The sequence below is a fragment of the Sturnus vulgaris genome, chromosome 13 (genome assembly GCF_052056855.1).
Source record: "Sturnus vulgaris isolate bStuVul1 chromosome 13, bStuVul1.hap1, whole genome shotgun sequence".
Taxonomy (NCBI): Eukaryota; Metazoa; Chordata; class Aves; order Passeriformes; family Sturnidae; genus Sturnus; species Sturnus vulgaris.
This window is the reverse complement of record NC_142255.1, coordinates 5,801,974-5,816,842: the sequence shown is the minus strand read 5'-3', so window position 1 is coordinate 5,816,842 and position 14,869 is coordinate 5,801,974. Positions and strand designations below refer to the sequence as shown.

Sequence of the window (14,869 nt, the reverse complement as noted above, 5' to 3'; positions counted from 1 at the left end):
GTTTTGCAGGTAGTCTAACTTCTAATCACACAGCTCACAAGATAAGCTGTACTACACAGATCTCTTTTACAGAAAGCTTCTCAATTCAACAAACTGTTAGAATAAGTTTGCTCCTTGTTGGGGAGCAATAATCAGATAGGACCAAAAAGCAGCATGTACCAAAAGAAAGCCTGTAAATATATTTTTCATTGTGTAAAGGAAAATAGAGAGACCATACAGCTGAAATAAAAGCTTTTGGAACAAATAGAAATGTGATCCCTCACCCCACCTGCATAAAGGAAGATATAATGGCTTGCATATCTATCCAGAGCCCTTTGCACTGTGTGGGTCTCAAAGCACTTTTAGCACTTTTAATACCATTAGTAAGCTTCTTCTTTCTAACAGCCCCAGACATAGAAAGTGGTCTCTTCATTCAGGAATCCCTCTCCAGGGAAGGCATGCTCCTTTTGTGAGCGTTAAGTGTTTTAATGAGGTAGACAGAGAAACAGACACTGAGGCTGAGTGGCTCTGCCCAGGCTCCCAGACTCTGCTAAGCTAGAAACAGAACACACAGAGAAAAAAAATATTCTGCATTTACAGCACACTTTTAGTGACTTCTGTATTTGCAAGGGCTGACTCAAAGCAGCCTTAAGCCTTTGTCTCCAGCCAATAGAGCTATGACAGCTGAAGCCAGCGAGTTTAAACATAGCAGTATCTCTAAATAAATATGATTTTATTCAGATTTTATTTAACCTGTTGTATTTGTAGAATATGGCAACAGCTATAATAATATTAGATAAAGCAAGACAGATCTGCTTCTTGTAAGCAAGAGTCTGTATTCTATTAACTCTATAATCTGAAGGAAAAAAAAAAAAAGAAAAGGTGCAAACCACGGTGGTTCAATCCACTCAGCTGTGAAAGGTTTTCAATGCCTTAGACAAGCTGCAGCACATCAGGTGTGAAACTTCAGTAGCTGCACAATCAGTTTTATTGCAACTGTCCATAGAGTAGCAAACCAGACAAACTTTATTCTGTGTAAATGCCTTAATGATAACCTGTTAAAACCAGATTTCTTCTCATCTCACTTTTATATTACACTGCTGAAACCCTGTAAATTTTTTGCCAGTTTAAATGACAGTAAACAAAAGCAGGGAAGAAAGAATAAAATGTTCTGTAAAGTTTTACTGTATTTTTAGAAAGCTTGTGCTAGGCTAGGGACAGGATAGATAGAATTCTCAGAGAAAGTGAGATCTAGACTGAGAAGTGGTGTTTTACCAGCACTAAAAATATAACTGGTAATACACAATTCTTTTCATAATCTAGAAAAAAATACTGTAATACACAGGGACCAAATATGGAAAACAATAATATGATACATAAGGACCACTTGTATTTAAATAACACCATTTTAAAAGAACTGGAGCATAATGATTTTCAGAAGGTGGCTGATAGGTCATTTAATGCTCACTTCCCATTGTACAGCATTCATACTTGTTACCTATATATGCACAACATCCTTTTTTTCAGCTGCAGCAGTGCAGTATCTGCATCTGCCCAACACCCTGTGCAGCAAACCCAGCTCAGAGGGTGCTTCTGTGTGACCAGAAGCTACTCTGTGTGTTTATGGGCTATTCCCACTATAATGGCTGTGCCTCCTGCACACATGAGATAGGCAGGGTGAAAAGGAACCCCTGCAAAGCTGCCATCAGAGGATGCACAGAAATAAGGCCCAGCTACATGGATAATGAGGTAATGGCCTACCAGAAAGAGACATTTAATATCTGTTCTGACAAGCCATTTGTTTCTTTGTTGTGCTAATGCCGAGCAGACAAAGAATAACAATATTTCTTCTGGATCCTATCATAATTTGTAACAATTGCTGGCAATTACAAAACTACTATTAAAGAGTACAGTGTCAAACTACCAGAGAGACATATTTTGCAGTCATATTTTCAAATGTTGAGAGAGTTTTTCAGAGGAAAGGATTTTACAGGCCCAGAGGTTTGTCTCCATAGCAGCCTAACAAAAGATGTTAATCTTATCATTTTGTTCACTGGCTTTCATATTCAAACAGGCTTTTCATAACTGAAATGCATTGCAAGGCTTTTTTTTTTCCTTCCCCTATATGAAATGGATTTTTTTTGCTGAATTTGGTGAACTTTATATTTGACGTCATTTAAATGTTGTTCATTTAACTGGAAGGAATGATGTGTCCGCCAGTGTGGTGACAAATGGCCAGTAGATGGAGGGAGCACACTGTGACAGAAAACAAGCAGAGCCTGCAGAATTTACTAAACTGAGGCCCCAGTCATGTTGGAGATGATTAGCAGGGACAGATTAATAAATAGGTTGTCACACAGACTCCCTGTCCATGTGAGGGCTTGGGATGCTCCTAATCCACCTTGTCCTGATTCTTTTCCCCAGCCCTGATCCCACCCCCACCAAAGCTGTGAATGGGTTCCTGGAAACTTGATAATCACACCACTGTGATGCTTACAGGCCCTTAAATACATTCCCTTCTTTTGAGCCTACACCAGTGAACATTTACAAAGAAGATTTACAAAGACGAGCAATTAGGAAAGAGATCAGTGCCTCAAACAGGGCACCCTCTGTGGGATGAGGTGAAAGCAGATCCTGGGGTAGGAATCGCTTTAGAGTGCAGCAGTGTCCTTTATATGTGACCTTAGGTAGGAACGTTTTAAACTTGGGTGGAGTAATAACTAAGAGATGACCAGGAGAGCTGCAAACCCACTGCCCCCAAGCCATGTGTTTGCTGAAGGGCAGGAAGGCTCATGAACCACACCCGACCTGCTACTCTTCCAACTCTTCAAAGGGTGGCCAGCAGAGATCTGGCAGCTTCAATCGATGCATTTCACAAAACAGGGGACAGAGCCCACAGCCTTTGTGATGTGGTTTTCTGTGTGAGCAGCCTGATTATTTTTTTTCCTAGACTGGAGGAAGAGGAAATGGTGATGGTCCTGCACTGCAGCCAGTCTCTAATGTAGTGTCAGCCCCCAGAAAGGCCAGTGACTGCCTGAGCTAGTTGTGTGGGAGTTTGCTTTGGAAAGGTGTCAGAGAATGGCTTGGGAAGGAGGAACTGCAAGAGGAGGACCCTGAGCTGCCTGGGGTAAGTGTTCCCTGCCACATTTCTGCTCCTCTTTGCTGCTGTTAGTACAGGGAAGCTGCAGCACACAGAGAAGGGGTACCTGGGCCACAGCCTATACAATTACTTTGTAATGAGAGGTTTCATTTTTATAGGAGTATAGTTTTAATAACAGGAGGTCACAATTATATTCCCTTGCCTACTGCCATGTGATCCACAAAAATTATGCACAGCAGAAGAAATTAAAAGTCTTAGTGAGTGTGTAATGAAATTTTAAAAAGAACAGAATCAGATCTAAGATTAAAGTACTATAATTGTAAAAACCTTTCTCAGCATAACTTTTCCTTGCAACTCTGGCACTAATGATCATGTTTTACGTGATCAGGCTATTGAATTAAATAATCTGGGCTATAAATCTTGTTGCTGTATTATGTAGAAAAAATCCCTCAAGAATTTCTCCCAGCGTCATCCATTTGCATTGTATTACTCAGAGACTACAAGGTTTTAGTAAACACTAGAAGAAGTGAGGTCATGCAAGATTCTTTCACTACTTCCATACATTTTTTTGAAAAAGAAAAAAATAAAGGGGAAACCCCAAAACAATCAATGAACACAGAAACTTACAATTCCATTCTGTACACTGAAGCCCAGCTGGTATTTCAAGTCTGGCCGTTTTATGAGGACAGTTGTAACAGGAGGACAGCTGACAATGTTCAGTTTGACTTGTGTCTGATTCTTGAGTCCCTGTAAGATATTCCAAAAGTCAGTATTTCTGAAATGAACCTTGACTGTGCCCTCATCTGTGATTTCCTAATTGTGAGAGTGTTAAGCAGCTGATCTGAGAAAGAGCAGTGAGAGTTAACAGAAATTGGTTGTTAACTTAGAGATACATTTATCTTATTTATTTCCCAAGATATTTGGCTCAACAAGACACTAAAATTTTGCCTTTAATTACTACAGAAATTTAAACAAATCTTTCAATAAAAACCAAAACTGACTACTGCTTGCCTTTTTCCAGCATCTGGCTAATTAATCTCCTGCTTCTGCTGCTCTTGGTAAATCTGCACAGACATCAGATTTCATTTCCATGACTAAAGATAATGCATTCTGAGATTCCATTGTATCTGCAGATTCCTCATCTGTTCATTTGATCTGTCCTACAGTCTACCAACCTCCATCCATTTTATCTGCATGGAGCCCAAAAATGCATAGGAGATTTTAATCCTCATATTTTATTCTGGAGGCTGTAAGGAAGCTTAAAACTTTAAAGACAGCTGAGTAACTTAATTTAGGCAAGTTTTACAGACTTGGCCTAATTTGTTATAGCCCAGTAACAAAACTGCAGTCATATTCTCCAGCCCTAAATTTCTGTGCATTGTCACTCCTGAATCTCTAATTCTGCTTTTTGTTAATGAAAGATTACTGGGGTTTTTTTGCAGTGATATGAAAATTACATCTGCTGGAAATCTACAGGATCACTTGTCAGAAGATTACACCTCTGTTGGCTTACAATCTACAGCATAGAGTTGTAAGTTTGGGGTACCTTTATGATCCCTTGGCATGTTGCAAGAGGTAGGCCAACTAAACTGGTACCATTAATGGACATAATTTGGTCTCCAATGCTCAGTTTTCCTGAACGTGCCGCAGGGCCTCCATTCATCATGTTGGCCAGGATAACAGTGGGTAGAATGGATCCCCATCCAGATTCCACAATCACTACCCCAAGAATTTCTCCCTTCTGTTTTTCTAGCTGGAGCTGTAATTAAAAAGGAAAAACATTTTTTTTTTTTTTTTTGCTTTGATTCATCTGACTTTGAGCATGAATATCTCACTTGCTCCCAAATAACATCTACAAATCACAAACCAAATTCTGTTCTTTGCCATTAGCATGACTTCAGTGTTAACTGTGGAATACACAGCTGTTTGTTTTCAGGGGCATTCTCGTTTCTTGAAGGTCATAGAGGTTTAATAAGCAAAACACTAACACATGGGCAACTGTAGGAAGTGGTGGAACTGCATGCCAAGGGAAAGAATGCTGAGGAAGTTTCTGTCCATGGAACCTGGTATCCAGAGGGGGAGGCTCTAACATTCTGTGGCTAAGGCAGTGCCTGCTACCCAGGCTTTCTTCAGCTCCACTCCTGCCAGTACTGCTCAGGTTGCCTCTTGATCTCAGGGCTTGTCCTGTCCTTCTTTTCAGGCAAGGATCTCTTAATGATTATTAACATTATTAATATTGTTAATTATTGAATATGCTTGTGCCTAGCATGTTCATGTAAGATCCTCGATGTAATATAAATGATGCTTTCCCCTGAACTGTCAGGAATCACAGAACAGCTAACACCTATGAAGTGGAACAAGTGTTTAAGTAGAGAACATGCTCTTGAAGCAAATATATGGAATTATTTTCTCTCAAAAAGACAGGGAATGCTGATGGCCAGCTGACTTCTGCTGAGGTTATCTATTGCAGAAAGCCACAGCTCCATTGACTCTTGCTGTGTCAGTACTTAGGTGAAACATAAAATCACCTTACACTGTGTACTGTGAATAGCAGAGAGCTTATCTAGCTCAGATGTGAATGTACTTTATTACTGTTCTGATCAATGGAAACAGAAAGACCCTGAACATGAAAACAAGAAATCCTACTAAAACATAAAGCTGGTTTTAGTACACAGGACTGACAAAGGACACATCTTTAAATTGTAACATCATCCCTATAAATGCCAAAAAATATTTCTGAGAGCTACATTACTCTGAAAAAAATGGATCAATCTGAAATCAAAATCCAGAACTAGTTTACCTCTTTGCAGTTTTCTGAATTGGAGAAGTGTATGAGATCATCATTGTACATCTCTTGGGTATTGATGATGTCACTGTATTCTTTCTGACTGAGATCCTCTGGGTTGATTCCATTGGCTCTTAAAAACTCTTGGTAAGCCACACTGAAAGCCTGACCAATTGACTGAGCTATGAGCTGTGCCTAGAATGTAGAAAACACAGCTCAGAGAAAGGACGAATTAACAGTTTACCAATGAAACCACAAGAAAGGAGCAGAGAAATTGGATTTTAAGACAGAATCAAAACAAGAATCCTGCAAAGTTTCTGTGTTAGCATGGATATAAAGTCACTTTAAGGTCTGCTGTACAGAAAGAATCCATTCCATCCAAAATCACATTGCAAACTCCATTAAAATCCCCTGCTGCTCTCCCCTCCCCAGTACATTTCAGTAGCAAGCAGCCATATGCTGCTCATGTACCCGTTCCAATAAACACTGGAGAGTCCTGGCTTTGGCCCAACGTGGAGCAGAGCTGATGGAAGAGTGCCACAAGCCCTGCCTCTGAACACAGTGTGCCTGCAGGGGTGAGGAGAGGAGGGATGCTCTGTTTGCACATGCCTGCACAGACGTGTGTGCACTGATGATTCTGGTTGTGGTGTCACCTGCTGCTTTTCCACCTTGGTTTTCCAGGACTGAAAACACTGCTTCAACACAGCCATCTGTTCCCCTGTTACTGCCACTGTGCCTGTCCCACGTTCCCAGCAAACCAGTAATATCCCTGCTTACCCACTGCACATCTAGGACAGCTATTCTCATTAACACCTTGACTAGCAATGTCAGGGATCATTTCAGGAATGCAGCCAGAGCCACGATTAAAGCTTGCTAATGCTGGCAACACCCATTCAAAATCCCCTGTCTTTCTTAAATTTTGGAGCACTTATCTGCACATTCCACTAGATGGCAAGGGAACACAGAGAAACAGGGATCAGCAAAAGGAATGTGTTGTTCACTTTTTTTTTTAATTATTTTTTTCCCTACTCTGAGTTTACTGCAGCTCATAGGAGAATGCCATGTTGAATTCTGTATAGTTATGGGTCATCATTTGTGGGGTTATTTGGGCATATTAATAACTCCTGATTACATGAGACATTAATTGCACCTTACACTCCCTAAAAATACTACTAATCAAACCTGTATTCTGGAAATGCAACACAACTTCTTACACAGTCAGTACATTTTAAATGCATTTCGAATGCATGGGGTTTTCTGGACATTACAAATCTGTATCTTCATGCAATCCACTGGTCAAGTGTTTTCTTTGATGCTGAAAGGTTGTTTCCTTATTTCCTTTGTGCTGCTGTACACAAAAGCACCAATCTGCTTGACTGGAAGATGACTTTAGAAAATCAAGGACATAAGTAGCCTAACCAATCACAAATTGTTTCTTCATGTTTTAAAGCATATTTTCAAGTCTTCACTCTATACCAAGAGGTTTGTACAGAATGATATAATATGCTGAGTTGGAAGGGACCCATCAGAATCATCAAGTCCAGCTCCTGGCTCTGCACAGGACATCCCCAGAATTTCACCCTGTGCACCTGACAGCATTGTCCAAACACTTCTTGAACTGGGTCAGGTTTGGTGCTATGACCACTGCCCTGGGCAGTGTGGTAGTACAGAAGCACTCAGGACATTTTCATATCATTCCATTATTAAAGTTCCTCACCAGTCCCCATGAGTCCTTCTGGTCTCCATTGCCATTGCTTTCTCTGTAGTTCATCCTCTGCTTTTGCCTTCATTCTGCATTCTCAAAACCAACATCTCCAGATGCTCTATTCTATTGCTGCCAGCAAGAGCCAGTTCTCACATCTTAATTTCATCTCTATCTCTGAGGTCTTGTGAACGTTTATAAAAGTCTTCAGCATTATGCACAACTTAGAGATAATGTAATTAAGCTGCTTGAAAAGGTTACCCAAGGAAAACTATGACAGAGCTGAGCTAACTGGGTCTCAGAACAACCCCAGTCCATCACTCTAACCTTTAGTCAATGCCATTTCTCCTTCACAGGCTTAATTGCTTTAAAATAATGAAAATAGATTGCCTAGCTCAAAATATATGCAACCTCTGAGTTATGACTGTCTGACCCAAAGAACTTAATTATTTTTAATTTGGTATTATACCTAAATATATACCTAGAAATTATATCTATAGCTGTTTCTATAATAACTGTGATGACAAATATTTTGTACTGCCCCTTACTGTCAAATTAGAAACAGACAACAAATTTTGCTTTTTCTGTTTTACTGGTTTGATATATTTTTCCACAAATGTTTTAGGTTGAAGTCTCTTGCTCTGCCACTTCAGACAAAAGTACCTAATTCACTACAATCCCAAACCTGGATATAAAATAGCAGTAAAGCAAGGTTATCTTCTTTTGTCACAAGAGGTATGGGATGGTACATCAGCACTCTTCACAACAGTGAAACAGAATGTACAGCACAGATGGACAGAACTGTATGATTCTATATAAAAATTCTAATTCGTAATTTTTGCTAGGCATGAAAAAAGAGAACTGAAAAATAAACAGCTGCATATGTTCCTAAACACCAAAGGATCAAGTGGCAGGTTTGAGAGTACATACAACTACAGGTCAGTAACCACAGGGAACCAGGACTGGGTAGAGGACAGCCGTGTGCAGCCCTGCCAAGGCAGTACAAGCAACTTGGCTTCAGTTAAAAAGACGTCCAGAATGGTTCCACCTCATTCCAAGAGCCTGGAGGCACATGTGTGTCATTTTGTGCCAACCCACTGGACTGAAGGATATAACTCAGGATGAATGATCAGTGTGATATCCCACAGGTTAATTTTGCCCATGAATGGCCATTGACTCCAGAGATCTCTATGTGACCTACGTTGTTTAAATTAATTGATTCCATTTACTTACATCCTCGGATTCAAAGACATGGCAGATCATTTTGTACTGCTTCTTGCCCTCCTGGGCACCAGGAGTGGTTTCAATGCAGTCCTGGGAGGCGGATCTGGGCATGCGGCGCCGCGCCATCAGCACCACGATGTTGCCGATGTCGGCGATGTAGGAGATGGTGCGCAGCGCGTGGTCCATCATTGTTTCCTGCACAAGGCAAGGACAAACAGGACAGTTCTCCATGCCTGCTGCTCTCCTACAAATACTGCAGCTGCCCTCTCCTTGACAGCCTGCTGCTTGAGAAAGACAAAAGCTACAGAAGCACTTCCCGTGGTCCCAGACCGGTTATTCCCTCTGCAGTCCAAGGGAAGCACAGTGGCTGTTCAAGACATTGGCTTCAGTGGAAGTGCTGCCTGAGCAAACACAGCATGGTTGCTACTGTAAAGCAAGAATGAAGAGCTGTGCTACTGTTTTACATTTACTTTCATGCTGTTGGAAAATTATTGCGGAAATATTATGGAAAATTATGTTATTTCTTTATGTATTTTGCTGTTGTTAGGATGAGCTGTTCTTAAAGAAATAGAAAGGGCAGATCTGAAAACTGCTTCTGGCTGGGGTCACTGCTCAGATTGGAAAGTTTTTCCAGGCTTTTATCTATTGCTCAAACTAGACACAGCCAGAAGTGTAATAGTTGTACTGATTCAAACTGACTGTCCCTGTCCCTCACCCTGAACAGCTGAAAGCATCCACCAAATTCCATCTTAATTGGAGCAAAATAATGTACAATATAATTCACAGTTTTAATAATTTATATAAGCAGCAGCATTCTTTATATAAACAGTTTGGCACTAATTTAGCATTAGTTGAACTATTTTCTAAGGCCTAAGGAAGAAAGATTATTCTTCAAGTGAACAAAAGTAATTGTTTTATGAAATTCAGTGCAATTTTTTGACAGAAAAAACTATAAATTATCATTGCTTCTCAGAACCACTTGTCTTGCTGAAGATAATCACTACCCATAAAATTATTGTAATGATTCTTCTCAGCCTTGAAATAATGCTTATCCCTAACCTAGGAAAAGTAATGATGGTTAAGAGATGGTTTGGGGAGTGTCTCTAAGGGCTGCGGGAGCTCAGGAGGATTTACAGCACTTCTCTCAGAATGGAGAAACGTTTTATAATGGACATCTCTCAGCAGGATGTTGGGAGCTCTGCAGAGGTAATTGCTTTTCAGCAGTGTGCACTAAGTATTGAGTAAGGGTGTAATCAGACATGCAGTGTGCACAAGAGTGAATGCATTGGGAAAATGAAGGTATTTCATCTCACCTGCCAAGAAAGGCTTTCTGCCCATATCATCACACAGAGGTTACTCAAAGGGTTTGAGTCTTTTTTATTTTCCCCTTGTAAGGGTGAAAGCAATCATTTCCCCAATCCCTCCCACATTTTTCCTGTTAAGAATAAGGCAAATACTATCTAGTGACTGTAAACGAGTTTACTTTTGACTTACTTCTGACTTGACTTCTTCCTTTCTCTCTCCATATTCTATTGTACTCAATTTTCCATTACCAATACCTCTTTTTCACCCCTCTCCTTTATTACTGTCCCATAAATCCCCCTATCTTTGCCCACTGGCCTCTCTGTTCTTTCCCTTATCCCTTTTCTAGTCCCATCCATTCTATCCTTCTTGTCCTTATATTTATCCTTAGAAATTCTGCCTCTCTCAGGCTTTTCAGAAACCATTGTTCTTTTCTCCTGTCTAGATTACCCTTTCTCAGATTCTCTCTTCTTTTCTATGGAATTTTTTTAGAAAAACTCTTTGTTGTTTCTCCTGAAACCCAAAGAACAGCTAAAGGAAAAAACCTCAGCATTCCTCCAAGCTTTGAAGTTCTGTAATCCTGTGGGAGTGTGAATTAGACAGCCCAGTGAGTCAGGCGAGTTTATGGAGCCGATCATGTGCCAGAGGCTCTGCACATACACATTTGTGAGCTCTACATCTTTATTTTTCCTTCTTCATTTTCCTAGATGCTTCACACCCAGCTTCTCTTCACTGACTGAGCAGGAAGCTGGGAGAAACTGCTGTGGCTTCTGCTGGTTTGAGGCACGGAGTGCCACCCCACAAAGCTGTGGCACAGGGAAGAATTCCTCTCCTATCAACAAGGCCACATGGCCAAACATAAGGCTGCTCCTACTTCATCCCTGCTAAACAGGTGCTCAGCTTGGGCTGAATGTGTTCAGCAACTAAATGCATAAGCAACCAGAAAGTGGCAGGGGTGCCATTTCTTAGTCCTGTTCAGGGTAACACAATCACCACCTCTCTTCCAGCCTGGGAATGCACCTGACTGGTGCTGCTCAGCATTTTGGACCTTGTTGCATGTCATTTTCTGAATGGGAATTTTAAATTTTCATTCAGCTGTTACCTCACGTGAGCTATACAACACTACAGATGGATTAAAACACATGGCATACTGCAGAAATAGGGTTTATGTAATTGATAAAGCCATGAAAATACAGATTGTCTCTGCCAGCTGCCACTCCAGCTGAAATAGAACCATGGCAATTACAACAGCCAGGAACTTCACTAGCACTGAAAAGTGTTACCAAACCAAAAATGCTAAAAAGTCATGGAAATAATTTTGTTATAGCTCTCTGAAAACACACTGTAAAAAAAAAAAACCAAACAAAAACAAACCAAGAACAAAAAACACAACCAGAACCGCAGGGCAAAGACTAGAGAGCCTGAAATAAGAACAATTTTCACCATTACTATTTTCATCTGGTTGAACAGCTCAGATATTAGACACCTCTCATGATGGAGCATTGCATTTTGCATCACTACAAATCTCAGGGGATCAGGAGAGTAAGATGCAGGATCCTTTGACAGTGTTTATGGGCTACTTCAAAGGAGCCCTTTTATTTTTGAAAAGATTGATGTTCAGCTGAAATGCTGAACTATTTAAAGAAATAAGAAGAGTGACTTCCACTAAGACTAATCCTTATTCAACAAAGACACCATACCTGTTAACTGCCATACATTTAAACTATAAACTGTAGCTGTTCATTTATCAATAACTGTCTGTAGTCATCTTTACACTGATAATTATGAGCATGTTATTTTCTGCTAGTGCAAAAAGTAGCTATGAGCTTTGATAATATAATCTCTGGATGATGCATTTTTACCAGGAGGTCAAGAAAAGGCTGAGCCATCAGCAATAGTGATATTGCTTATGGTGGATAAGATGCAGTTTCAGGGTGATTTATGGATGGCAGGTTGTAAATATTGCCCATGTTAGATGGGCTGTTCCACTCATCTGGCTCGTCTCATGGGAATTCCAGTGGCATGTTAAAGATAATTTGCTTATATTAAAAGAAAAATAATCAATTTCCTGGAGATACTATCATTGCCCTCACATTAAAGGATAATAATGCTCTCCTAAATTTCAGGAAGAAGAAGATGCTTCATAGTCTCCATTTTCGAAAAACAATTATAATTAAAACCAAAATGCTAAATGTAGAGTTCTACATTTATCTTTGTTCAAGTGTCTCCTATAGTTTCACCTCGTTTCTTAATTTAGCCCTATTTCTGAACTCTGATCTCATACACTAAATTACAAGTTCAATAACCATTTTCTCTTTCTGTTTTCCAAGTTGTTTATGAAAATACTGAACAGTACTGCATTAGAGAAATATGCCTGTGAGTCTCACTCTGCCCTTTTTACATTGCCACATATGTGCCAATGTATCAGATATAACTACACTCTGAAGTTTTAATAAACCTACTTTTATCTCTAGATATATATCTAGATCATACAATCTAGAAAATATTATATGATATTAAAGTAAACAGATGACAGGTGCTGCTTCTGTGCCATGGACAAATATATCCCCTAAACAAAAGAAAATAATTGACTTGACAGGATTTACTTCTGACAAAAAGTTGCTAAAATTGCCCTTTTCAATGCCTCTCATAAGAATGAAAATTTGAAGACTTCCTGTAAGTATGATCAAAGTTAAGAGATCTTGTGAGATTAAAATATTGGGATCCATGTATAAATTCTATATATTTAGTTGTAAATTCCTCAAAAACTCCTTTTTATGAAGATCACCTCTTGTTGAATATACAAGCATTCCTAGAAGTTGAGGCTGATCATTGCTGTGGTCTCCAGATGCTGCTTTTATATGAATGATTAATAATTTACCTTAGGCATGAGGATGGTGGCTCAGATGTGATTTATGGGAAAAAAATGAGATTAAATGTTAAAAATGGCAGGATATGAATGGCTTAGTCAAAGCAGCAAATTACTTCGCTGTTGGGCTGTAAATCTGGGTTCTGAACCTGTTCCAGAGGAGTGGTGTACATGCATTCTGAAAGGCTTTTGAATCTTTTTTTGCATTGAACTTAATTATAGCTCAATTATAGCAACATGCAGACATCTTCCAATACATCAAATAAACAAAACAGGTGTCAGTCTTACTCTATTGGCATGTGGTAGAACAACAGGAGCTCTTTCTTAATACTCTGAATACCTGAATTTATCTAGATTCAATAAAGTGTCTCACTAATTGTATATGAGCACAGTCTAACTCAACAAGAGTTTAAATCCAACTTACCTGTGTGTCTGCATTTAGAACTTTGATTCTCTGTGTGGAGATGAACAGATCCACTTCAGTCAAGGCCTGGGAATCTCCTTCTGAGGTCTAAAAGACAGACTCTTTGTTACAAGGGGATTTTTATTTTCACAATGACAAATTCACTGACTGCTTCAAGCACAATGTGATGTGAGGCAACTGCACTTTTAACCATTACAGAGCTGGCTAATCAAAGGTGCTTCTAAAGACATGCAAAGAGTACATTTATTGCATAGACAGAGTGAAGCCTACTCTAATCTTTTGGGGAAGAGGGAATTTTTGGAACCTGTGGGATTGGCAGTATGAAAATTCTCTATTTATAGCCAAAACAAGTGAAAAAGTATGGCTGTTTTTTCCTCACTTTCTCACTGATGCACTTCAGTACTTGAGGCACCAGACTTGAGGAAGTAGGAGAACTGAGAAGGTGACTTAGTCCCCATCAGCTGTTTAGCCCTTGTCACCTTCAGTGAGCTCACTAAAAAAGGTGAAAACTGATGCTCAGTACTGTGGTGGGGTTTAGGGGTTTTTCTTAGAAAACAAAGAACTGAGCACTGAACTGATATTTCTCTCATATCACAGAAGGCCATCGGGGGACTTCTAGACCCCAGCTTGTCTGAGCACTGCTCGCTAGGGAAACACTTCCATTCCCCATCAGAGGGCAAGAGGGATTACAATGTAAGCTCCTGCTCCAGGGTGAGTCCTGCCTCTGTCCACTTGGGAAAACAGGAGAGGAAGGAGCAAAGCAGCTGCTACCTCTCACTGAAGCATTGTCCAAGAGCTTTCCTGATTCTCTAGTCCAGCAGGAACATAAGGATTCCTCCAGGCTGCTTGGTGACAGGGTACCACTGCAGCTGGTATTGAGCAGCACCCGTGGCAGCAGCCTCAGAATAAAATGGCCACAGATTGCCTCAGCCTGGGCTAAAGGCAGGCACCAGCCTCCAGGTCAGACACTGACTCATGATGAGAATGATGTACTTGCTAATCTTTTTTGGAGTTACAAAGGCTTAGCTATACTTATAATTAATTTAGATTAATTTTATTCAAAATATCTCCTAGCAAAATCCAAAGCAAGCCCATACTTTGGCAGACACTACTTGTATTGCTTCCATCCTTATGGTGATATTTTTGTCAACTGTATTTTGTTATCTGAAGTATTGTTTTTAACTGAGTGCAATGTTTCCTTTATGAATTGTTCCAGCTACTACGTGGTGAATTTATTTTGCTTTTAAATATCAACAATAATTTAATAAATATACAGCAAGTCACAGGCACAGGAAGTATGTCTTACTGCTTTGGTTAGTAAAATCAAAATAAGCATTACGTTCAAAAACATTCCCAGATGACAATGGCTGTACATCTGGAGTAAACAAATCACAGGTATTCAACAGGAGAAGGGCAGCAGACAGGCACTCCAGCAAATGAACAATGAAGAAAATGAGTTCATTTTATTCCATTCAATATTCTAC

At 39.9% G+C, this 14,869-nt stretch overlaps 1 protein-coding gene and 1 long non-coding RNA gene across 12 annotated transcripts in view; one reads left to right on the top strand and one right to left on the bottom strand.

Moving 5' to 3' along the window:
* APBA2 (amyloid beta precursor protein binding family A member 2) overlaps positions 1-14,869 on the bottom strand; it is an 80,620-nt gene that overhangs the window by 4,295 nt on the left and 61,456 nt on the right. For all 10 annotated transcript variants that reach the window (XM_088172441.1, XM_088172444.1, XM_088172437.1 and 7 more), the window contains 5 exons: positions 13,386-13,472; positions 8,800-8,985; positions 5,880-6,059; positions 4,626-4,838; positions 3,707-3,826 (listed from right to left, as the gene is read on the bottom strand). In XM_088172441.1, coding sequence (XP_088028567.1) covers positions 3,707-3,826; positions 4,626-4,838; positions 5,880-6,059; positions 8,800-8,985; positions 13,386-13,472 — 786 coding nt within the window. The remainder of the gene's footprint in view (positions 1-3,706; positions 3,827-4,625; positions 4,839-5,879; positions 6,060-8,799; positions 8,986-13,385; positions 13,473-14,869) is intronic.
* LOC148222221 (uncharacterized) lies at positions 2,544-14,680 on the top strand. 2 transcript variants are annotated; one of them, XR_015806480.1, is made up of 3 exons: positions 2,547-3,106; positions 4,522-4,610; positions 8,192-14,680. It is a non-coding gene; the product is annotated as an uncharacterized LOC148222221 (long non-coding RNA). The 2 variants fall into 2 exon arrangements; XR_015806479.1 differs by having other exon boundaries at positions 2,544-3,106; positions 4,522-14,680.